Source organism: Pezoporus flaviventris, unplaced genomic scaffold (genome assembly GCF_033815535.1).
Source record: "Pezoporus flaviventris isolate CSIRO_AGI_PZ_B2104156 unplaced genomic scaffold, CSIRO_AGI_Pfla_v1 ptg000057l, whole genome shotgun sequence".
Taxonomy (NCBI): Eukaryota; Metazoa; Chordata; class Aves; order Psittaciformes; family Psittacidae; genus Pezoporus; species Pezoporus flaviventris.
The window spans coordinates 5,211,525-5,236,142 of record NW_026892605.1 but is presented as its reverse complement, the minus strand read 5'-3'; the positions used below and the strand labels follow the sequence as shown (position 1 = coordinate 5,236,142).

The window sequence follows — 24,618 nt, the reverse complement described above, 5'->3', positions numbered from 1 at the left end:
CTGGTGGGCGCGCAGAGGTGGTTTGTGTGTGTTAGTAACGAGGTGTTGTGTTTTGTCTGCCGGTTATACCAAGGCACTGAGGAGAAACAGGTGGTACTTTGGCCGCGCGGTGCTCCTGAGGCTGTGAAAAGGTGTTACTTCTACCCAGAGCACTGTCTGTAGGCTGATTTCAGAAGCGGGAAAGGAGACCGCCAGGGCTTCGTGGGCGCCGGCGGTGGGGTTTGCGGTGGTGCCGCTGATGGCTTTGTGGTGTTGGGGCTATGTGGGAAACCGGATGAGGGGATGGGTGGGGCCACAAGTAGGTGCCACTTGGGTGGCAATAACTTTGATCTGTGAGCGATATTTTAAGTGTGCCCAGGGTCTTCGAAGAGTAGTTAAAACGAGGTTATAATCAATGCAGGTAACTGTCTTAAAGAAGGGTAGAGTCCAGAGACTACTGGAGAGCCTGTTATTGAATAATTAAGATATTTGATTGAGATATGCAGTTAAAGATTAGTATTTACTAACATTCTTTTTATAAATACAGGTTTCACTGTTGCATGAAGTAAAAATGAAACGTTAAATTCCAAAACCAGATAACCAGCTACGGTACTTAAGAGGTTACTTGGAGAGCATGGACAGCAAGTGGTTAAATAAAGATAAAGTAAAAATGTCCATTTTATGATAGACAAAAGCACATTTTAAATCCTTGATTTTCCCCCTAGAGAAATAGATATCATAGTTCAAAGCAGGGGTGGGAGGCTTAGCAAAAATTTTGGAAAATATATGCAATAATTATATACACAAAAATAAAAGTGATTCATTTTCCTGCTGGAAGAAAACCAGCATTAATAGGACAAGATATTGGGCTCTCCATCAGGGACTGTAGTGGTAAGACAAAGGGTAATGGGTTCAAACTTAAACACGGGAGATTTACCTTAGGTATGAAGAAGAAGCTCTTTACTGTGAGGATGGTGAGGCTCCGGAACAGGTTGTTCGGAGAAGCTGTGGATGCTCCATCCCTGGAAGTGTTGAAGGCCAGGTTGGATGGGGCATGGGACCACTTGGTCTGGTGGAAGGTGCCCCTGTCCATGGCAGAGGGATTGGAACTAGATAATCTTAAAGTCCTTTCCAGTTCAAACCATTGTATGATTCCATGATTTAGTGTTACAGTTCAACAGGAGCTTTCAACAATTGGCACTGCATTAATGTGTGCCTGGTGATACCTTATTTGCTTAAGCAACATTTTTTAAGTTAATCTAACTTAACAAAATTTCATCTGCTGCCAACAAATCAGGCATATTAGAGAGCAGGTAATTGTTTCTATTGATTTAAAGTGAGGGCAGGAAGACAAATCTGTTTTAATAGGGTATCTAAAGAGAAATTAATCACATGTTTTAAAAGCATCCATGTGCACACCACTGATACATTTATGTAAAATTGCATCCACTATGGAGGTGGATTCAGGTTTATATTTAATTGCAGGAAAAAAAATCCCAGTTCATCTCTATCATCTTACAGTTTGGTAGATATTCCTTGCACTTTTTAATATTCATTATATTTTCTAGAAATGCAAGATCTTAGGTTCAAGTTTAGCTACACATGCAAAAATCTTATTTTTTAAAAAAGGCTAAAAGTTTTAAGTTTGAAAGTTTTAATTTTAAAAAATTGTTATTCTGAGCACATTTGTGCACATGAAATCTTTTGACATCATGTGAATAAGAAGTGTATAAATTCACAGATCTTTTTTTCACGTATAGAGTGATCACTGGTCGAGGAGAAAAATGAGTCACAGACCTGAAGAACCTATGAAGAGAACCAGTGTGGTCAACCTTGATAAACTTTTAGATAACATCTCAGAGATAGAAAAGGTAAGTGTAGAAGGCAAAAAATGTTGAAACTGCTAACTAAATATTGTGACACTTTAATAAGCTTTTTGAGTGAAATTACTTCTAAATGTTATCAGCTTATTCTTTTATCACAATGTCTTGTAGTGCTGTCTTCAGAGTGTTTGTATTGACTGTACTTCAGTTATGAATGACTTCTGCGGAGTCAGAGAAGCCTTTGTTTCTGTGCTAGAATTCTAATGTGCAGAGGCCAATTTAGGCTTCTCATGAAAAGCATGGAAGTGTCCCCTTGTTTCAGTAGCTGCTATTGGAGATAACAGTATTGTTATTGGAGATAACAGTATTGTTATGGAGGTAACAGATAACAGCTGGATTACTCTCTCAGAAATTATTCTTTGTTCTTGAAAAATGTCACTGCCGTAGCAGGAACATCTGCTTTTTTATTCCATATGCATTGAGCTATCTTTATTTTATATACATGTCAGTTCTGAAAAGATTGACCCACTGAGGAAAATCAGTACTGTATTTCTTGTTAGATCCACGCTGGCCAGCTCTCTGTGATTTCCTGGTCAGTAAATCCATGCTAGAGATAATATAAAAGGGGCATCTGAGAAATTTTGCATTTCTCATGGAAAAAATACACGAGTTCCTATTCACACCCATTACTTACGTTGGTGCTCAGTTAAAGCACTGACAGCCTTATATGCAAAGCAGTAAAAAGAACTTTGCCAGGGATTGATCCAGCCTGTGGACTACTGAACTGAGAATAACCCAATTTATAACTAGTGATGTGAGTTGGCATTCTTAGTTCTAAAGAGTAAACTTTTAATAGCACAGGTTCTCAAGTCAAGCATCATTCTTCTCTATAACAGAATTTCCAGAATGGCCAATGAAGTGGGTTTGTGACTGCAGTGTTGCAAAATTGTTAAATCTTATATTAATGTAAAACTCAAGATTTAAAACTTTAAAGATACTGTATCATTTGTATAACTAGTATAATTTTTTCTGATTTTCTAGAAAATAACAGAAGTTAATGATGTAAATAATGTACTGGTTTTTAAGCTGGAAAAATGTAACAGATTGTTAACATTAAGCCAGTCAAAGGAAGAATCAGTAAGAGAAGGTAAGTTATTTTTTAAAAAACTGTACGGTTTTTGCATCTATTTAGGAAATTCCATTATTTTCAGCCATATAAAACACACAAAAAAAATAGCAAGGATCTAAGATACTGTGTGAAAACCACTAATACTTAATCCTGGTTCATGTAATAGAATCCATGTCGTTTGCATAAACCAGATAACTTTAACCCACAAACATGCCTTGAGAATTGCATTAAAGTTACTAGTTTCCACCTGATGTAATATTCATCCACTTAAAGAGATTTTTGAGTGCATGCAGTACCTATGCAATAAAAACTTTCCTTCTGCATTTTTTTTTTCTCATCTTTTTTCTTTTGACGTTTTGCCTTTCCCATTCATGCAGGCCTCTTGAGCTTCTAGTGAACTCCCACAGTTTACAAAGGCAGTATTTTTAAGCAAACTGTCATTGGCAGTTTTACTTGAAATGCTAGCCTGTGAGTTGGATTAATCCACAAGCAGCTCAAATGTCTGTGTAGAACAATAGGGCCAACATTTGGGAAAAGTAAGGTCAGGACTGACGCTATCCTGCCTCCAGCTGAGCTGCTCCAATGGTATCAAGATGGCAAATGTTATGTTTCACCTGGTCACCAGAAATTTTTTGCCCAGTGAGAAATGAGTCAGGTGCATTCTTGGATGCATAATTTGCTTCCCTCTGAAATGTCAAAGAAAGATTGCCTGTAATTGGAGATGGCATGTCTGGCTAGTGGGGCTGTTGCTCTGATGTAACACAAAGAATTATGTTTCTTAGTAGCTTTCGTGATTTGGTTTGCTTAGGGACAATCCAATAGTCCAGATTGCCTGGGAATGTATTTTCCTTGTACCATGTTGACTGGTATATTGAAGGTTTAGTATTCCTGTCTGAATTCCATTCACATAAATTGGTTATGTAAGGACATTGGGTGTTGGTGAAATCTCAGTGTCTTCTGCCTATACAAAAAATTTAATCTCTAGAGGACTAAAAAACTGGCCCAAGTGATTACACTTCTTATCTCTGTGAGATTTAATCTCTGAAGAGATCAGATTAAACAATGTGACAGCCCATTTTGTGTTTTTAATGTCACTATCTTTATCTCATTTCCAGTTACGAAGTGTAAGGAATTGTATATAGCCATGTAAGGCTGATTTCAGTTAAGCTGACATCACTGTTACAAGTTTATTCCACAGGCTGCACTTGTGTTACTGTCAGCTTTAATGCGATCAGCTGGGGCTCTGTTTTGCTTTGTATACCAGATGTCATTATGGTGCTAAATAGTAATGAATGGTAGTAACAGTATGTATTAATATTAAGAGAATTCAAACTGTTCATAATGAAATAATCATATGGCATTTACTGGTTTATAGGTGGAAATTATAAGCCTGTACATCATAACAAAAATGATGTATAATCCTGCCAAATGAAGGAGGATTTTTATTATTGTTATTCTAGAAGTATATCTTTTCAGATGAGTATTTGAAAAGAGAAATAGTATCTAGAACTTAGCATACATTTGTGGTTGCTTATTCTTCTCTACAGAACTGCTGAAATATGAGTCTTTTTGTAGAACTTTGGTCTCTGACAAATCAACTTGTTAAGTGTTAGGAAACAGAATAAAACTTATAAGTTTAAGAATAAAACTTAGTTACATGCTGGAGTGAGGTTGCTAGTTGGTTTCACTTAGAGATGTGATGGGACTTTAATGTAGCATAATCAGAAATTAATTGGAATTAATTAAGTTTGCTCATGATGCCAGTCAATTCCGTTACACCAAGAATCTGGGTAACAGATTCCAATAATGAGTGATTGAAAGGGGATAGGAATACCAGTAACAGTGCATATGGGAGGTATTTTGTGCAGAGTGGTAGGCCTTAGTTGGCTACTTTTCAGGGAAGACATATTGGTGTGTTTCTGGGTAGTTCTCTGAAAATGTAAGTGGTCAAAGAAGCAAAAACAGTGATAGGCAAGCTTATGGGAGAAGTAGAGAAATGCATATCATGTCCATGTAAAGTCTGTGATTTTCATGTAAAGTTCTGGTGTGGTTGTTTCAAAATGGACATGCCAGAACTAGAAAAGATAACAGAGAAGGTGGCAAGGTTTGCTATTGTCAGAGAGGAGCAGGGGATGGGCTATCAGGAACCAATCATGTAACAAGGCCCACAGAAGCAGGGACTTCACCAGCCGAGATTCACTCCCACTGTACCCATGCAGGCTTGGCCCAAGTGAGGGCTGTCAGGATCAGCCAAAAGTCCACATTACCAAACAAATATGTAGTGATGGAACAGGTCCAAGGTCAAGACAGGAGGCTGAGGCAGGATCAGCTTCAAAAATAGTAACAGGGGCCAGACACCGTCTGTAATGAGGCAAGTTTGAAATCAAGCCAGGAAGTCACTCCCTAGGTCATGAGGAGGCTCTAGATCTACATGGTATGTAGATCGCTGCAACACAGCTGTGCCATAGATCAAGTTAGGCCAAAGGCAAAAGCCTCAGCTTAAAAGCACCTCACAGGGGAAGAAGGGACAGCCCCTTCTGAGTCTTCTGACAGCTTTCTTCAAAAACCTTTTTTCAAGTTTACCAGAGATACTCTTTCTAAGTTGGTCTTGAGCCCAGCAGAACACCCAGAAGGTGCGGGGGGGGGGGGGGGGGGGGGGGCAGAGTGCACTTGGGTCCTCACAGGTTTGGTCACAATTTTGGAACATCACTGAAGAAAGACTTAAATTCACTGGGTCCTTTTCAGCCTGAAGAGAAAGAGTAAAGCTAATACGATTTAGCAGCTGTAAAATTATGAACATAAAGAGACTAGGAGATGAATAGTCACTGTTTAATAAGAGAACTTGTTCATTGATTTAAAGAAAACAAAAGGAGGAACTTTTCCATACATTGCAAAATAAATTTGTTAAATCAGTTCCACAGGAACTTGTGGATAACAGAAGAATAGGTTAGTCCAAAAAGATTTTAAAAAATTATTTATCAAAACTTATCATCTTTGTTAAACATAATGGCAGTACCTCTCACTCAGGTCTCCCTTATTTTCTGTGAAACTGTCAGAATAGATTAGGTGTAACATTTTTCCAGCTTTTTCCCTTCTTTTCTGAAGTATCTTCTACTGGGTATTGTGAAGTGGGATAATGAACTGGGTTGAACTTTGGTTTGATTCATTAGAGGCATTTGTTTCTCTATTAAGGACAAAAGACAATGCAGGACAGACATTCAGAAACAGATCAAGAGGTTTCATTATTGACAAAAACAGAGAGGAGGGGGATTATACAATATAGATTTTTAAAAAGGGGAAAGGAAAAGGTGGACAACAAATCTTTTTCTCAACAGAAACTCTGTGGGATAAAAGCAGAAAAGTGAAAGCGACAACTCGGGAAATCAGAGCAGCTGTGCTGACTGAAACAAGGATTGTGCAAGTAGGATGGACTGAAAATGCTATAAAGTCAGGAGAGAGATTGCAGCATTGTAAATAGTAGTGCCTCACTTCGTTGAGGTAACAGTGAAATGATTTGAGGAGTTAGTTACACAGATACAACTGAAGAAAATGACCTCTGGATCTGTTTTGAAACACGATTGGAAAAAAAAATGTGAATGGCCAAAGTCCAAGAGAGAAGAAGCAGAGCAGTCGGCATGAAAAATTAATTCAAGTTTTAGCAGCAGGGATAGTCAAGAAAAAACAGATCTCAATAACATTGAAGTCATAGTGGTTGTACAAATTGGTACAGATGTAGACAGGAGGCAGAATTATTGGAATGCAAGGATTCTGGTCAATGAGGAAGAGAGATGGCAGAGCTGTTAGTAGCAGTAACAAAACAAAGTGAAAAGCAGGAACTTAAAATACATAGAACATCCAGGAGGTATCCCCTTTTACTTCAGAAGGTAAAGGTAAGTAAGAGGCACCAAAGGGACAGAATGCATTTAGAAATTAGACGGTTATTGTGGCTGTTCTATTAGGTTAATGTGCTTACCAATAAGGCAAACACTTCAAGTATCATGTCATGAAGTGTTTACGAGTTTGTATTTTTTAATTGCATTCATGAATGGTGGTCAGAAAGCAGATATTCCCAAAACATTTTGTGCAGGAAATTGCCATAATCTGCAGCAGATGCTGTCAGAGGAATCTTGAGGTAAACAGTTCCCATTTTATGGGAAATCAGCAGTGACCGCAATGTTAGAAGTATTTCACAAGGACATTATGGTTGGTGTACTCATTATAAATTACAGTACATATTTATGAAACATTTTGGATTTGTGGGTTTTTTTTTCATTTTGAAATGGATAGAAATGGGCTTTGCACCTTCATCAAATTCACCTGCAACACTGACCCTTCACAAGGGGTAATAGCATACTGTGTATTCAGAATCAGACCACTGCAGTTCCTTGTAAAAACTTTTTGAAAGCCAAAGCACTGTGGGATTAAAAAACACTCACTATTATTGATGCAGTTATAAAAGGATCCTCTGCAGAACTGAAGAAGCTATAAGGGGCCACATGGAGCACTGATACTTCCATTCTTACTCTGGCAACAGCTATCCTCCAGTTGTGTGAATTTGCAGGATAGGTAAACCACTCCTTTTTAGAATATAAGGTTTATCAGTAAACCACAAAGCAAGTCACAGAACAACTAAGGCAAAAAACTTGAGAGACCACATAGTGATGAATGGTTCACATACGATTCCAGATAAACATGCTACTTACAGCAGAGGAGCAGAGTGAAAGGGCATTATGGCAGGAAAAGCTGTTTTGTCTATCCTGAGGGGGTTGCGACTGCTAGTGGTGGTTGGGTGGAATTTTATGCTGCCTAAGAACTCTTTGTTACTATGAGAAACAGAAATAGTGCCCCGGAAAGTCTTCAACAAGTGAGAACCTGAGGACCCCGTGATATCCCTGATTGCAGGAAGTTTCTCTCTGAACTGTTCAAGATAAAAGAGACTGAGAATTCTGAAGGAAATGCAAGGGAAGAAAGAAAATTTCTAAATCTCAAGGGAGTGGGGAGAGTGAAACACTTGAACCAAAGATAAGATGAGAAAAGATGAGCAACTGGGCAAATGTATACGTGTTCTGAACGGTTATAAATGAGCTTTTGTGAGAGATTGATCCAAAATCAGACTCCAGTGTCCATTGTCTCAAAGATTGGTAGAAGCTGAGGTAAGATTCTTCCCTCCATTGCCTCAAGGATTGGTGTGAGGAACTGAAATGGGACTACACCGACCACTGCCTCAGTGATTGGTGGGAGGAGTTGAGATAAGACTTTTCCATCCATTGCCTGGGAGAAGGGTGGGAGGAGTTAAGATTCTTCCATTGCCTTAAGGATTGGTGTGAGGAATTGAAATGGGACTCCACCATCCATTGCCTGAGGGATGAATGGGAAAGACTTGGTAAGACTCTTCAGTCCCTTACCTTGAGGACTGGTGTGAGGAATTGCTGTCCATTATCCCAAGAATTGCTGCAGACACATGTGTGTGCAGACATCGCATTTGAAGAGCTGGCTGCAAGACCAGGGAAACTGGTCCACCAGGAACATGTAATACATGACATGAAGAGCAGAGGTACTCCCCCCAACTCTTTACAAAAGGGTAAAAGGACATCACCAAGAGACACATCACCAGGGAGCTATTGCCATGAGGATACTCTCTGCCAATGACTACTACGGACCCTGAGGGACACCCTCCGTGAGACACACTCCACGGGGTACCTTCAACAGGACTCCAGAAGGATGCCTCCACGAGGACAAATCACCGCTGATGGACTCTTGGGGGACACTCTGCTCTAATACTACAAGACTACGAACCCTGAAGAACTCCCACACCCAAGGATGACAACAGCAGATCCCCAGGACACAGCTGGATCCACAGTGGTGACTATCTGCTGCTCTCTCTGCACCCCAAATTCTTACTTCATTTTCTGTCTCTTTTCTAATCTGTCCTATCGCTATCCCCTTTATTACAGTAATTTCCCTCTTTTTTTACAACAACTGTCTTTTTGAAATGTGTAATAAACAAAGAGTCCAATTACGGTACTTGACCTTGTTTGCATCTTAATTTCACTATTGGGATCACGAACTGAAACAGGGTCCAGCACTGGGTTTTTTCTCCTGTCGGACCCTGACAGCTTTATTTTGCCTTGATAAACAAAGGTGAGATTCAGAACTGCAGTTTTTGTTTAGAGTGAATCATTGCAGATGGGCTTAAGACAGACACAAGCCTGGAATTCGTGTCTTCTGCCCCTAAACCTTGTCTCTGGTGACTGAATGGACTCTTCTGGTGCAGGCTACATTCTGAACTAAAAACTAGTGTAGTTTCTAAAATGAAACCAATCACATTATTGTCTGTGAGTAACTTAGCATCTTTAGGACTGCGTATTTCCTGACTTAGTTTTTCAGAGGTGTCAAAGGACAAAGTGCTTGGTGTGATTGTCCTTTAAAAGAAGCCAGTGGTGTCAGTTATAAATGCAGACAGAAGAAGCTGCAAGAAATTATAAATATTAAACAAGGAAGAAGAGCACCTTAGGCTGTTTAGTCTTTCTGCATGTAGACAGTATTCTTTAAGGGGAAGGAACCACATGGAATCCGTAACAAATGCTGCGTCAGTGACCCACAAAGCTGCCACCATTTAGCAAAATTTTGGTTTTTCTTCCTTAACGTAGACAAGAAAAACTTGGGTTTCCAGTATTCTTTTCCAGTCACAACTGGAAATGCATAAGGGATTTGCCAGGATACATCCTTTAAAGAAAGATAAACAGATCTAAAGCAGATACAAAACAGTGGCTTGCACTTAAATAGCTGTGACTCATTGTGAGAGTAGCTGCTGTCTTACTGTTTACTGAAATGCATAGGTGTCTTTTGACTTTGTCCATGAATCGCAAGCATTCGGGTTTATTTCTATAGGTTTTCAAATTTTTAGGAGGCAATTTGTAGTGTATACACTGCAAAACTAGTTGGTACAAATGGGTAGGCTAACTGCCACTTCCGCCTTCTTCCACAAACGCTTTTCGTACCAGTGCAGGAGCTGGGGACAGGCAATGTTTCTGTGCTGTTCGTGCTCCCTCTACCGGCTTCTTGCAAGCGTGGACCGGGAGAATATAGCTAACATACTCTGCTGCATGAAAAGGGAAGTTGATGCAAGAATAGACTAAGGGTCAAAGAGATTGAGTGGAAAACTGAATCTCTGAGCTGGGATCTCAGTTCGTTTTCCTGACTCCATTATTTGTAATCTAATCTTTATGATCTACAGTTTGCAACAGAGCTTTGGTCTCATGAGACAAGTAGCTGTTACTTAGCATGATCTATCTGTTGTGGAAACTAATAGTCCCTTAAATGCAGTGGTACTCCAGAAATAGAGAGAAAGATTTTAAGAGTAAAGTAAGAATAAGTAAGCAACCTCAAGTTTAGTGTCTCCAGTCTTCCCAGTCTTTGAATGTTTTGCTACTTATAAGTTTACAAGGAACAAACATAAGGGATGAAAACAATATATAATGAAAACCGAATATTGTATTACAGGCAGCCAGTATGGTTTTCAAGTACAAAAATACAATTAAAAAATAAAATAATTAAATACACAAGTATTTAAACTGATAAGTTGCATGCATGTGCACACAGATATAATTATTTTGTTTGAAATGAGTTAATGGGGTTATAGTAGCATATTCTGAATTTCTCCAAGCTTATGTTGACCCAGAAGATCAAGTTAGTATGCTCTAAAAAGGGAGCGAGAAACTGCAGTAAGTGGATAGTGCTGGTCTTGTGAAAAAGAATCCTGGCAAGAACACTATCAGGAAAGTAAACCTCAATTTCATTAATTGCATCAAATTGCTGGAATGCTGATATGGAAGACTTCCATTATTGCCCAGAAAACAGTAGCATCTCTGTTTTCTGGCTAGAAGCAAAAATGTAATAGCTTTATGAAATTGTTCATATTTCTTGACATAATTGTTTTTAATCTCTCGTATACTGAAAGCTAAAATTAAGCAGTAACCATATAATAATAATCTTAGTTATTTCTGTAGTCAGGAGGAAGACCTAGACTAATATTTAATAAAGACAATTATAAAATGTTTCATAAACAAAATATAAAACTAAAATTTTGAAGTCATCATTTAAAAATACTGGATTTCTAATTTCTTTTAGAATGTGCCACTCTACAGAATGTGATGAAGGGTTTAGCACAAACCATTGAAAAACAGTGTAATGTGAAAGGTAAAAGCAAAAATGTTTCTACATATATATTGTACCGTAATTTTGAATGAGCAGGCATTTAATTTTTTTATTATTACATTTACTGCTCTTTTTCAGAGAGAGAAACTCACAGCCAAGCAGAAAAGGGGAAAAAAAACCCTAAAATCAGTCTTGTGCAGACTTTAGTGGTCTGTGGTGCTTAATGAATGTCTGTTGCTATTATCCTACTTAGAATCCACGTGTAAAAGAAGTTCTGCCTCAGTGAGGGGTTTTTAATCAATAGCTGGACTTTAAATTTACTTCAGCATAGCACAGGCAGTTTTACAAAAAGTGAGATGTTACCATTCAGCTGTTGGACTGTAGTGTATTGAAATGGTTATGCATAGTTTTTATCAACTGGTTAAACTATTAATTTTCTTGTTAAAGAAGAACATGGAGACTGTGTAGTTCTGTAAATGATGATTAGCATGTCTACACAAAAAGTTTGTTAAAGGTAAGGAAAGTTGAAAAATTGAATTTATTTCCTTATTCTGCTTTTCTGCTACTAATACTGTAAAAATGTACTTCTTAGTATATAATTTTTTATTTACATAGATGAGAATGATAGACTAAAGGGTACCATTCACATCTTGGAAGAAAAATTAAAGACTTGTGAACAGGTACGTCACAAGTGATGGTTCTTTATGTAAGGCATATTTGTTCATGTCCGTGTTAGCAATTTGTATACCTTTATATACTTGGGTTTGCTACTGATACCATTACTGTTGCACTTTTTCTAAAATTTATCATGTGTAAAGAGTTGTTCTCATGAAATACCAATATGAGAATGTGTTAGAGGGACTAAGAGGTCAGAACTCCTAAGAGCTGAAAATTCTGACCCAATCTAAATTGCACTTTTTTTTTTTTCCTGTACTTAGCTTCAAATTCAATTAATTCAAAAATCTAATCCCTTGAGTAAGACTATTTTTATGTGGAACTAAGGTTTTGATATTCACAATGCCTGCTGTACTGCCAGAGAATCAAGAACTGTCTGAATTTTGACTGTAGTTTCTTTTGGAGTACCTGCTACAAAGATAATGGGTCTGTCCTTTTTATCTGTATGTCATAATAAATTCCATTTGCCATCTCAACTTTTTATCTATGCCATTCATTTTTTGAAAGGACGTTAACACCAGCAGTGCTAATCACTATTTGTGTTAGTTCTCTGTGCTAAGATTGCAGATCCGTTACCTCTATAGGATTAGGAATCCCACTGCTGATTTTCTTTGCCTGTGTTTGTACTAACCATGAGTTAAAATTAAATTTTTATACGAATAGAGGTGTCATCTTGACAGCTTGAGAATAAACTAAGTAACACCTTCTGACAGACGTGAGAAAACTATGATTCTGTGCGTTATACAGATGTATGGCATGGCGAAACTTCCTGCTGTTGTCTTGAAGGCACTTACTTGACTATGTCCACATATACTATTACCACTGATCAGTAACTGCCTTTCTGAGTGTTTCTGAGCATTGCTCTTGTGAGTGGCTACCTACCTTGTCAGAAGGCTTTGACAAGTTTTGGAGTAAGTCATTCTACACTGGCAGCTACTGCCAGTTACTTGATAATTCTGGAGTAGTAATTGGAGCAAACTTAACAATAGGCATGCTCAACTCTTCTACTTGAGTATCAGTGCCACCAGCATCACTGCTGCTGATACCACTGACTTTTGGGCTGCTGCCAGTATGAAGTTGTGAAATCCTTGGGATAAGCAATACTGAGAAAATTCATACTTTAAATAAGATTTTTGTTGTATAACCTTACAAGCAAATACCCACAAATATAAAACTGTGTAACTTGCATAACTGCAGCACTGTATCAGATCCTTGGGGAAAGGAACGTTACTTCTCCATTTGCCTGTTCTCCTAATGAGTACAATTTCTGATTTTATATTAACTGATAGCTGCAGTGCAAAGAAGTGTGCTGTATTTTTTGTCTGTGGACTTCAGTCAGATTGCATAAGAAGTAATTGGGCATTTTGAATTTACTAGATAGAGGATAAAGCACATACTGAATTACAGAGTATTGTACCTTTCACATGAATGCTGTGCTTCAGAGAAGACTGAGAGCACAGAAAACTCAGTATTTTTATGAAGCCTTTTGCATTCACAGGAATATAAAGATCAGATTGAGAAACTTATGAAGGAAATTAAAACCAAAGAGGAAGACCACAAATCAGAAATAATGAAGCTGAATTGCGATATGATGAAAAAAAGTAAGTTCTCTGAGGACTGAATGCTATGGCATTAGGTAAAAAATGTTGTAACCTGTAGGAGCTACACCTTCATCTAGGAAAAGTACAAGTTCTGCTTCATTGTGGAAATATGAAAGCTAAATATGAAAGCTCAAGAACAGACAGTGGCAATGAGGCATTAGTACAGCAACCCAGGACGAGCAGAAATTCACAAACAGGTAGAACAGACAATGGGAATTTGGACCTAAATATCTGAAGGAATTAAAGTTCGGTTTAATTTAAACTATTGCTTTGAACTATTAGCTAGACTGCTGTTAAGAGTGTTCCAGCTATACTCAGGGAAGTATGAGCATATGAGCAAATGAGCTATGCTCATTTTCACAAATAAATAATACTGCAAGAAGAAAAAAAAATCATTTCAATATTTGTTTTTCCTGTTACTGACATAGCCTTGAAGAGGCTCATCCAAGTAGCTGAAGAAAGGCAAACTCTTTGTAAAATACAATGCTTCTTCAAAGAGACTTCATCTTACTGAGATAGGATGGGGGGGGGGGGGGGGGGGGGTGTCTTACGTTCTTTGCTTGAATTAAATTGTTTTCCTGTGAAATGTTGATCTGTTATTCATTAATTTTTTTAATATTTGGGAAATTATGTCATTTTTCCATCTAAATGTCTTCTGTAATCATCATATTTGATCTTACTATGATACTAGTTGAAGCAAAAGAAAAGGAGTATAAAGAAGAAAGAGAGAGAAAAGACCTGGAAACACAAGAGATAACTAGACAGCTGAGAATTCAAAACGAAGAGAAGCAGAAAGAAATCATTAAACTGCAGATAGAGGTACACATCACAAAGCTGAGTTAAGACCAGCTGGGCTTCGGGTAAACCTAGAAGAGACTGTGTTGTGAAAAACAGTAATTAGTACTTAACAAAGTAATTTGATGGTATCTGGGAAATTTCAAAAAATATAGTCTTCACAAAGCTCAGTGGCATGTGCTGCCTTCCATAATAGTATCTGAGTTGCTTCTGCTCAGGAATAGAGTTCTACCTGCTATAGGGGGAGATTGAAGTTTGCAGTTTTCTTGTGTTACAACATTTTGACAATTTTGCTAGCTTTTCAGCTATACAAAAAAACGTTTTGCTTATTTTTATTCTTTTTAACTTGTGGAAGCTGGAAAGATATCTTTTTATATAAACTTCCAGGAGCTTAAAGACTTCTGTGGTGATTTGAGTCACAGAATTCAACACATACTTCATGGCTCAGATTTTAAGCCACTGTCATTACAGAAACAACTGAGGAAATACTTCAAAACTTTTGCATATCGAAAAATAAATAGGATGTTAAAGTGTTTGGGCTGAGTTTTCCTTAGGGCATGAGGGAAAGATGATGGTTTCAGAGGTTTTTAGCATCCTTTGTATTTTCTCCTGCAGACATGCATGGTGGACACTTCAAATATTTTAGTAATCATCTTGCTTGTCTAAATGTATTTAGTTTGTATTGTGTCTGTACTATTAACTTTTTACAATATTTTGAGGTATTTTTTAAAGAAACGTAACTTGTAATTGCATTCTTCTTTTAAATAAACTGAATTAGCTTCATTGTCATATTAAATAGTAGATAAGCTTTCATATACAAAATCCAATTTTTAAAAAAAGTGAAAATTATATTTGTATTATTTAACTTTTTTTTTCCCCATATTTAATGTTTTGCTTTTTCTTGATTCTTTCAGTTCAATGCTAAACTGGCAACAGTTCAGGGTAGAAAAAGATCATTTGGGGAATCTTCTGCGTTTCCACAAAGTATCTATAGAAGAGTAGGTATTTTTAAGTGTCTATATTCTGCAGATAGTAAACACTATTAGAGCCTGTTTGAAACAGCAGCTCCCTGTGGTTTTACTGTCTCTTCTGCAACAAAACTTTGGAGATTGGGGAGCTGGGGGTGTGTGCAGTTTCATGTCCATCTTCCTCTCTACATTCCCTCCCACCTCTAGACAGCTGGTTTCCTGTCTCTGCACCAGTGTCGATAAAGCTCAACAGCAAAAGCCCGTATGTGAAGTGGGTTTCGTGCAGAATTGTTAATCTGGAAACTTCAGATAAGAGTAACATAAATTACTGTGCTTTAAATTATATATGTGCATTACTGGTTTTTTAGGCTTGGGACGTTGAAATGTCACAAAAAATAGGATTTTGGGGAAGTCAGCTTTGTAGTTTTGTGACACAAAATAGTTAGAAAAATATTCTTACTAGAATATTTCTCATTAGTAACAGCGTATTGTGTTGGTACATAATTCTGTGTGATGTTTAGCAATGAAGCCTTTGCTTGCATTTTTACAGAAGCTGCAAAATTTCCAGGAGGAGAAAAACCAAGAACTTGAACGTCTGAGAAACACCATAAAAGAATTAGAGAAACGTCTTCTTAAAGAGCAAGAGCAGCACCTCAAACAGAGGCAATTCTGAGTAAATGACATGATGTACTTCATTACTACATATAATGAGAAGTAAGCTCAGTGTATTTCAAAATGTTTACATAAAAGTAAAAACAAGATATGAAGAAATGCTGAGTATTTTTTTTATTAGAAAGACTCTTGTCAAATACTCCAAAGCCATGCATTCTGTGTATATTCAGGGCTACTTTCTTGCTCATCAGCATTCACAATAAGAAGATTCAGGTTTCAAAGGAGTAATAATTTTCCTATTAAACCATCATTAATTATCGTGTACACTTTCAGAGCAGTTTGCCTTTCTTGACTAATCTCTTCTTCATCCACGAATCCTTCAAACAACTGTATTTTTACTTCAGCTCAGTTAATCAAAGTTAGGAATGCTAAGCTACAGACAAAGAAGTTATGCAAGGTTATGTGGTATATTACCTTACCAATCAATACAGATTTATCAAATTCAGCACTGTTATAAATGAAGAGAAACATTAAGCCAGGATTGAATTTGTCCTGTCTCTCCTCTTTCTGATACTGTTCTTGATTCTGCATGAAGAGTTGTTAACACTGTTTTTCACTTTAGGCAAGTTGGTTAAATTTCTAAGTTGTTATAGAAAGTATTAATGGATCCTGATACTGTACCTAAGCCACAAAAGGTTAAGCATATAAATCTGTTACTTTGAAATAATGCAATTAGTGCATGTATTTTATGTTTGAGATAAACAGCTGTTTTGGCATGTTGCTAAAGAGCAATCTTTTCTCATATATAATGTGTATCCCCAGGTTAGAAGAAAAAAAAAGATTTGGAATATATTCCATTTTCTTAAGAAAAAATGATTAAAATGTCTTTTTTTTTGGTTATCTTCCATTCTTGATTGCAAAACATCAGATCAGGAGCCCCTAGGTCATAGTTTATGCTCCCGTCCTCACAAATGCAAGCAGAATATTAGAAGAGAAACAAGAAAGACAAATTAATCAAGACACCTTTCCACTGTATCTGAAAAACAAACAACAGGCCAATTAAATTCCTTGAAATTATGAAGCTTTTCACTGATGGGATTTGACAGGTATTGTGTAATTCTACAAGCACTGCTCCAAATGTCTATCTCTTTATAATATTTTAATTCCACACACCTCTCTCTAGTATAATTTTTTTAATGGAGGGCAATAAAAACACTTAATATGTTAATTTTTCTACTCTCACAACCTATGAATTTAGGTATTAGGACTCCCTTGCATTTTTTTAAGGTGGTGCTTAGTTTGTTTTTCAGGTTCAGTTTCTTGCCTTTTCCTCTCACTGTCAGGTGTCACTGGTTTCACTTGCTCCTGCTGCTGGCGACTGTCAGGCAGCAGCGAGCAGACGTCACTGTCAAGATTCAGTGATGTCTTCTGCTGACAGCTGGCCATGTCACCTGCAGGAATTTGGAAGTGCTCCGCGACACTGTCAAGTGACAGAATTCCCTAGCTCTTCAAACAAAAGGTGTCGACAATGACAGCATCAGCTACTAGAAGTTGAGTCTGATGCTGTCTGCCAATTTCAACTTAACTGGTTTTTACAGGTGGTTTTCCCCTTTTTTCATAGCTTTTTATCTTGTGCAGTTTCTATACCTTCTTCTGGAGGAGCAGCGTCTACCTGCTCTTGACTGCCTGTCTGATTGTGTCTGTTATGGCCAAAAACTCTATGACGTCTACCACCATGACGATGATGTCTTTGAGTTTCAGAAGGAGTCTCATGGTTCTCATTTTTTGAGTGACGACTGCCTTCATGATGGTGGTGGTGTCTGTTTCTGTGCAGGTTGTGGTGATGTGAATGCTGACCAGTTGGTTTGGGTTCTGTCTCTGCTAGCTTTTCATCTGCTTTCTTTGTGGTGTTTTCACATACAACATCCGTATCAGCTTCCTGCAAAACAGAAGCTTGCATTAAATACAAAGCATTATATTTAATGAAACTAGTTGTAAAATATTAATTAGCTTCACATTTTTGCTGAAGAGAGGCCAAATTTTACATTATTTCTGCTACTTTGCTGAAAAAAATATATGAATGTATCAAAAAGAACCTTATTTTACAACACCACTGATGACAAGACAGGGCTCTCAGTGCAAACTTACAGGAATTTGAATTCAAGTAATTGATAATAAAAAGCAACCTTTTTCTAAGATCCCACATCTGGCCTGCCTGAGAAAACTCCATGATGGCATAAAAAATTGTTCATATCATTGAACTATCATGAGTACATATAAGCATTTCTTGATAATCCTTAAAGCAGTTCTGATCTTCAGTTATATGCAAAACAATGCTATCCTTTTATAACGGTAACCTTTTATAATTTGTCACCTTGTATTATCACTTTTTTAAAGTAACTGTTATATAAAGGAATAGTAACTATTACATACTTCAGTTTAAATGTAAAATAAAAAGAACAATAACTCAAATCAGCTTGGATTTGATTCCATATGTTTAAGGACCTACCTGCCCCCAAAAACCAGAGCAACTAATTGCCCATTAGCTGTATGTAAGAGAGAAATTATCCTCCAAGATTGCATTTAGACTCCTGAAAATTATTTATATTTCTATCAAGGTGAAGAACTCAGATAATCAGTGTGTTAGGAATTAAATCTAATTCACTTTGAAAGTTTAAAAGCTCTTGAATTGTGTAAATTCTAAATCAGGTCTTATTTTGATTAATCACACTGAAATATTTTTTTTTTAACTGCCAGTCAAATCCAGTTTCCTTTCCTAGTATATACAGAATGAAACGAGAGAATACCGTGTAAGAGCAGTTTCCACACTTCTTTTCACAGTATGCAATTTTAATAGATTCTTCTACATAGTCAAAAGACAGGAAGGAGTAAGGCAGACCAAGATGATACACCAGACGGCCGCATCTAAGGAGAGAAAGAACTTTATGATTACATATATATAAACATAAATATCTCATCATACTTTATTTTATTCACATCAATCAACACACACTGTACAGCCCCATGGTAAGTGTTTCTGTCCAAGGAATTTACAGGCAGAAACAGTATGTGCTTTAGAAACATTTGCCCACTCAACTGCATTGGTCAGCAGTGTGTAGCATGATTTCTGGCTGATGTAATAACTCTACTGGCAGAAGCCTCTAGTTTAGTAGCATTTAGACTAGCAAAGGCACACATTACAGACCAGTCTTGCTAATGAGGAGGGCTGTTTGAATGTTGGTACAAATCGCCATATGTTGTTGCATCCTTACAAAGAATGCTCTGTGCAACATGTATTTTGATTGGAATGTACATTATGGATCATCTGCATTACTTGATTTAGTGTGCATTAAGGGAACTTTCATGGTGCCTATTTGTCTCAGATCTGTACTTGAGCATTCTGATATGCTCTTGGCTACACAACTGGTACTGTGAAAGGCAGAACTTGTGTTCAAGGGCAGCTGGTGAAGTACCCCACCTGGAGTGTCAACACACAGTCCTCAAACCTTCTCTCCCTACACACGTGCAGTGCAGGACTAGAACCAGCAACAGGCAAAAACTGCATTACCAGTAAAGGCACAATAAGATCAATATACTCCTAGAACCATAATGGACAATGGCCATACTAGTTCATAGTGCAGGTGTACCCTATGTGTCAACAGCACAGAACTGTTCAACCTTTCAAATGCTATGTGCCAAACAGCTTTGGAGTCCCTCCACAGACTCCATACAGCTGCCTTCTGTTTGTCACACAACAGGAACCTCCCATAGTTAGGCATACTTGCTGCTGTAACATGCAATCACTTTCTAAAGTTCATCGCAGTGCTAGTTTCATCCCACAGAATTAAGCTAATTTGTTGCATTTCATCATATTACCCAAAAGCAGTTAAGTAACTTTCTAATTCTGTATTAGACTTAACTGTGCTTCAGTATGAACAGAGAATGTTCATTACAGTAATGTAATAGTAATTAGAATGGATGTGTTAGAAGTACAGGACTTCTCAATTTCCAACACAAGGCTGAAAAATCAGGATTTCAATTAAAGAGCTATTACTGGTTCTGCTGAAAGGTACATGTCCCAGATTCCTATGATCAAAAAGACACTTTTCTTCTGAAGTCTCAAGTTTCATCTAAAGACTAATTTTTCCATATGGCTACAAGACATTTTCAAAAACTTTGGTCAAAATGGTTTCATGAGAACTCAGATAGCTCTCCTCATCTGATTCTGCTTTTACATGCATGGATGTAATGAAGTTGCCTGAAAATAAAAACCAGTGTAAGTCCAGAATCATGCTGTCAATTTCTACACTCAGTTATGTTAATCTAAATCTGCATTAATTATAAAGAAAAAACTGTTTATCCCAACCTTACTTAAACAGATTCGCTTTTATAGCCTCCTTTCTGCAAGCACTTTTCTTATTGCAACTTACAAATTGATTGTCTTTTTTTGTGGTGTAATTTGCACATCAGTGAAATAATACAGAGATTTGCAAAGCATTACTTTATAAATACATGCAAATATTTCCCTGTGTTCCCTTCTAAACAGACCTGTCATAGATGAGAAAGTCATCTTTGTTTCCATTTAATTTAGTCCAAACATCATCCTGCTGCTCATCTTGCTGGTAGACAGTAATGTATTCTGAAACGCTTTCTTGCAGTAGGTGAAATTTCCTCTGGGAATAGGACCCCTGATGATTGACAATGATATACGAGATGTTGACCAGTCCTTCATTCTCTAATTTCACTCGCAGGTCTTCCAATCTAGTGGATCGTGTAAAGAAGCAAGACCATAAATCACTACAGAATCGTAGATTTACCACATTCAACGGAAGTTTGCATGCTCCATCTTGCTTTTTTTTACACTGAATGTTATTTTCTCCTAGTTTTAATGACAAAAATCTAACACTACAAAAACATTCTTACCATTTGCCATGACTACCAACTACGCTGTTGGCAAACCAGGCTCTACAATAGCTAACATGCCCTGAGTCCAGTCCTATGAAGTAGAATGCAGTACTAAGTAAAGCAGACATCTGTTTTCAGACTGAATTCAGTGTTATTTCAGTTCTTTCACACTCTCCATGGTATAACACAGTTAGTTTATCTTGATGTCTTTATTTAAATGCTGAGGTTTTGGTCACATAGTTGGTCAAAGAATGCACACTGTAAATACAGCAGGGAGGTGAATAATAAAGAAAGCGAACCTCCAGTAAAAGGCCAATAGCTCTCTGACTCATCTAGACATAGCTATTTTCTATAATAGCCAGAAAAAAGGATACTACAGCAACAGGGTCAAAAGGATAGCTGTAGAATATGTGCACAACCTGGCCGGCAGTTGCAAGTCTTTCCCTCTGGCATCCAACCATAAAAATTGTTTTTAGTCTATAGTACAGAAAGCTGCTTTCTTGCTCTAAAATGTGGTTGGGGGGTTTGTTGTTTTGTTTTGGTTTTTTTCCCTTTTCTTTTAATATCCTTCCTATTGAATTGCTCTAGAAAACTCAGGAGTTTGGGTTTGGTTTTTTTGTTGGGTGTTTTTGTTTTTTTTTCCCTCAATTTCAGGAAGTAATCTAGAGCTTAAAAGAGTCTTTCAAACCTTCAATAAATACACAGAATCAAACCTAACTACCTTAAAAGCCAACCACAAAGCCCACTTTTGACTTTGATGGAGCTAGAGATTTACCACCATTTTTTTGTATCTAGTTCTTCAAAAACTAGTAAAGACTTTTATAATATGAAGTTATGCAGCCAAGAGGGGGAAACTAAGATGCTGTCACAGTGACTAAAATGAAGCTCTGAAATGAGGATTACAAATTTTTAAACCAAAATGATTTCACAATCATTAAATGAATCCAAGATAAGGACTGTATGCAATTCCTGTTTGGGTCAGCTCAGAATTATTTTCTTGCTGCTGTTACTGTCATGTAAGCTAATTATTTGCACAGAAGTAGCTTCTAGTAAACAGAGTCCAAAGTCCCAGTCTTGTATGAAAACGTAACGCTGATGGTTCCCTCAAACGCTTCATCTCTTTTTCAAAAGGCCAGCCTTGACCTTACCTTTTTTTTTTAATATCTAGGACCTCTGAAGAGGTGAAAGCACATTAAAAGCACGTGGGTTTATGTGCCTTCTCCCCTACAGATCGCTCATGAGAAATGAGTGATCATGGATCTCTGTTTCAGATGTTCTAGCCATGTCAGGGAATTACGATGTTTCTTGGCCTCAGCATCTTGGCTACATTAATCATCTGTGGGTGACTGAAGTGTGGTCTTGAGAAACTGTTCCTTTTGGTTTTCACTAAAGTCAAGTTGATCATACTTCTGTGTAAAGACAATCTGGAGAGACTATCTGTCAGTCAGGACTAAGTCAAGAGAGAAAGAATCTGAGCAACTGGCACAGAACACGACTGCTGAGAGTTAACCTGGTCACTGGGTCCTACATGCCAGCTAGGATGGCAGTATTTGAGGAAGCTACAGTATGGAGTGCATACGTATATAGTTGGACACGTGTTATCCTCAGATGGCATTAAAACATTGACCAGTTCATGTTTTAACAAAACCCAGGAAAAATATTTACTCTTACCTTGAAGCCTGCAGCACACACAAGTATCAGCTAGCTTGGAGGAGAGCCACCACTGTCACCGACCCCCTAGAGTTCAGCATTGGGTTTTCCTCCCCAATATGCCATTCTGGGGGCTCCTTGCAGTACTGGCTCTCTGTTCCTTCCCCTGGGAGGAGACAGAGAGCCAGAAGTAGCCCCAGCCCTGCCCACATGGCTGGGCTTTGTCTGAAAAGAGAAAAAATAAACAAAATGAGAAGAAGCTCAGGCTCTTTTCATAACAAAACACAGAGGAAAAAAAAAGTGAAGTAAAATTAATTCAATCCAGTTAAAAAAAGTAAAATAAAATTAATTCAGCTTCTCTGTTTCCTGCTTGATGTTGTATCTTCTTTCTCTATTTGCAATGGAATTCCCCAATAATAATTACGTAGTATTTTTTTATTGTTGTTGTACATAAACATCTGAAAAGTAAGTGTTCAGGATGACTGGATTTTCTTTTAATGCCACTATTCAGACTATGCTTTTTTCCCTCTTCGTAACTTTTTTCTTGACTGCTTTTAACATTTCCATGATTGGAAAGTGGCCCTACTACTTGTGTTTCAAAATCAGTTTTGCTAAGCCTGTTTATGCTACTATGAATCTAGACTAGTTCACTCCAGATTCCAGAGTAGTTCCACTGACTTAAAAGTTACTTGCATCAACAGGCTGATGTGGTGCACAGAACTACAGAACCTGGCAGAAGTTTATAAGGAAAAAAAAGCTTACAGATTTTTACAATTCAGTCTGTGGCATTTGGGTACCATCGAGAAAAATCTCGGAAGGACTCAGGCACTAGAAACAATTTTGCAAAAACAGGAGTGAAAACAGAGTTTCAGGATTCCTCACACCTCACAAAATCTTCTACCCACACTTAGTGGGGATTTACAAAATGTTTATGAAAATCAAAGCATATGAGAAACCCCGCAGTTACCTTTTCCTTTTATTCCATTAACTAGTAATTTTGGCTTAGTATGTTCATAAAAAAATCTCATTATTGAGAAATATATGAAATATAAAACTGCTTCCCAAGATGTCCTAGGTTGCAAAGCTGATAATTTCACCACTTGCATCAAAGTCTCACAGTAAACACAGAATGTTTTGGAAATACTGATTTCTGATAAATAACACTTGTGCTTACATCAGTCTTGTTATATTCTAAAAAAAAATCCAACATTTTAATAATTTTTTAAAACAAGAGCCAGCTGCTGCAGAGCCAATATCATTTGTGACATCTGTCTGTCCCTAATGTTTCTTTCCTGAAGTTGTCCCAAAAGCATTTTAGGTGCAGCACTTTCAAGATTCAACTGTGGTCCAACAGATAGCAACACAGGCAGTTTTTCACTCTTTCCACACATCTGGAAATCTGCCGCCCTTTACAGCCATTATAAACACACAAAACTCCTGTGACATCTTGAGATCCCTCTATGTCTTTATGGCCTTCTGCAGCACTAGCATAGAGCACCCAGCAACAGCTGTCTCACCCCATGAGCGAGATTCTGAATTATACTTCCCTTCACATTTCAACTCCCTAGTTGGTTTCCAATGGGAATTTCAACAGTCAGCCCTTTCAGCCAAAGCAACAAGCAGACACGCTGCCAAACCTTAAGTCATGGAGTTATTTCACAGCAAAACCAGCACACTTACCCGCTCCTCCTCCCCCTCCTTGGCAGCTCTGCTTAATGCTGCTGCAGAAGAAAACTGTATGGGGAGAAGGGCTGTGGTATTTATACTGCTCTTGTTTATCTCACTTCGCAGATACGGTTCAAAGTTCAGGGAGCTCATTCTGCATGACCTTGCAAGCAAAGCAAACCCCTTTAGCAAAAGTAGCCAAAATACTTTCCTGTTAACTAATTCCACATGGAAAACCGTTCCTGCTGCAGAACAGCGAGGTATTTTTAATACAAGGACTTTGAATATCAGCGTATGTATTTTGTTGGTCTCCCCAGCCAGCAGGAGTTAGTGGTACAGTCAGAGGAGGGGCGTGGGGCAAGGACTCATTACTTCCCTAACACAGTGGTAACCACAGTGAGGGGGGGAAGGTACTTCTCTATTTATAAAAATGCTGAGCTAGCAGGTTTTTCTCCCATGTTCTTTATCTGGTATTTGCCTTAGAGAATGGCATGCCCTGTCTGAGGGCATGTGCAGTACAGAGCTCCTTTTGCCCAGCTGCTCTTGATTATGTCTCAGCCTTAAAACTGGTTTCTAGAGGACCTGTCAGTTTAACAACTTTGGTTGAAGCTTAGAGCCCTGATCTTCAGCCATTGAAATCAGTGTAGCTACGTGAAAGC

At 37.7% G+C, this 24,618-nt stretch overlaps 2 protein-coding genes across 3 annotated transcripts; one reads left to right on the top strand and one right to left on the bottom strand.

Moving 5' to 3' along the window:
* The first annotated feature begins 1,747 nt into the window (after positions 1 to 1,747).
* Positions 1,748 to 16,103, top strand: CCDC152 (coiled-coil domain containing 152). Its single transcript, XM_061469452.1, has 8 exons — positions 1,748 to 1,850; positions 2,844 to 2,949; positions 11,062 to 11,130; positions 11,704 to 11,768; positions 13,262 to 13,364; positions 14,056 to 14,183; positions 15,074 to 15,157; positions 15,678 to 16,103. Exons 1-8 carry the CDS (start codon positions 1,764 to 1,766, stop codon positions 15,798 to 15,800), a joined length of 765 nt encoding a protein of 254 aa, XP_061325436.1. The 5' UTR covers positions 1,748 to 1,763; the 3' UTR covers positions 15,801 to 16,103.
* SELENOP (selenoprotein P) lies at positions 15,833 to 24,133 on the bottom strand. Of its 2 annotated transcripts, none has more exons than XM_061469448.1 (5): positions 23,975 to 24,133; positions 22,316 to 22,519; positions 20,288 to 20,500; positions 18,547 to 18,664; positions 15,833 to 17,678 (listed from the first exon to the last, which is right to left on the bottom strand). In XM_061469448.1, the coding sequence occupies exons 2-5, from the start codon at positions 22,504 to 22,506 to the stop codon at positions 17,034 to 17,036; spliced, it is 1,167 nt and encodes a 388-aa protein (XP_061325432.1). In that variant the 5' UTR covers positions 22,507 to 22,519; positions 23,975 to 24,133; the 3' UTR covers positions 15,833 to 17,033. The 2 variants fall into 2 exon arrangements, with proteins under 2 accessions (XP_061325432.1, XP_061325433.1); XM_061469449.1 differs by having other exon boundaries at positions 16,964 to 17,678.
* Positions 24,134 to 24,618: the final 485 nt, after the last annotated feature.

Bases quoted from the DNA above. Each gene is read 5' to 3' on its own strand.
- CCDC152 (XM_061469452.1), top strand. From the start codon at position 1,764: ATGAGTCACAGACCTGAAGAACCTATGAAGAGAACCAGTGTGGTCAAC. The intron at 2,950-11,061 runs GTAAGTTATTTT...AATTTCTTTTAG, and splicing joins GGAAGAATCAGTAAGAGAAG to AATGTGCCACTCTACAGAAT. The intron at 11,769-13,261 runs GTACGTCACAAG...TTGCATTCACAG, and splicing joins AATTAAAGACTTGTGAACAG to GAATATAAAGATCAGATTGA.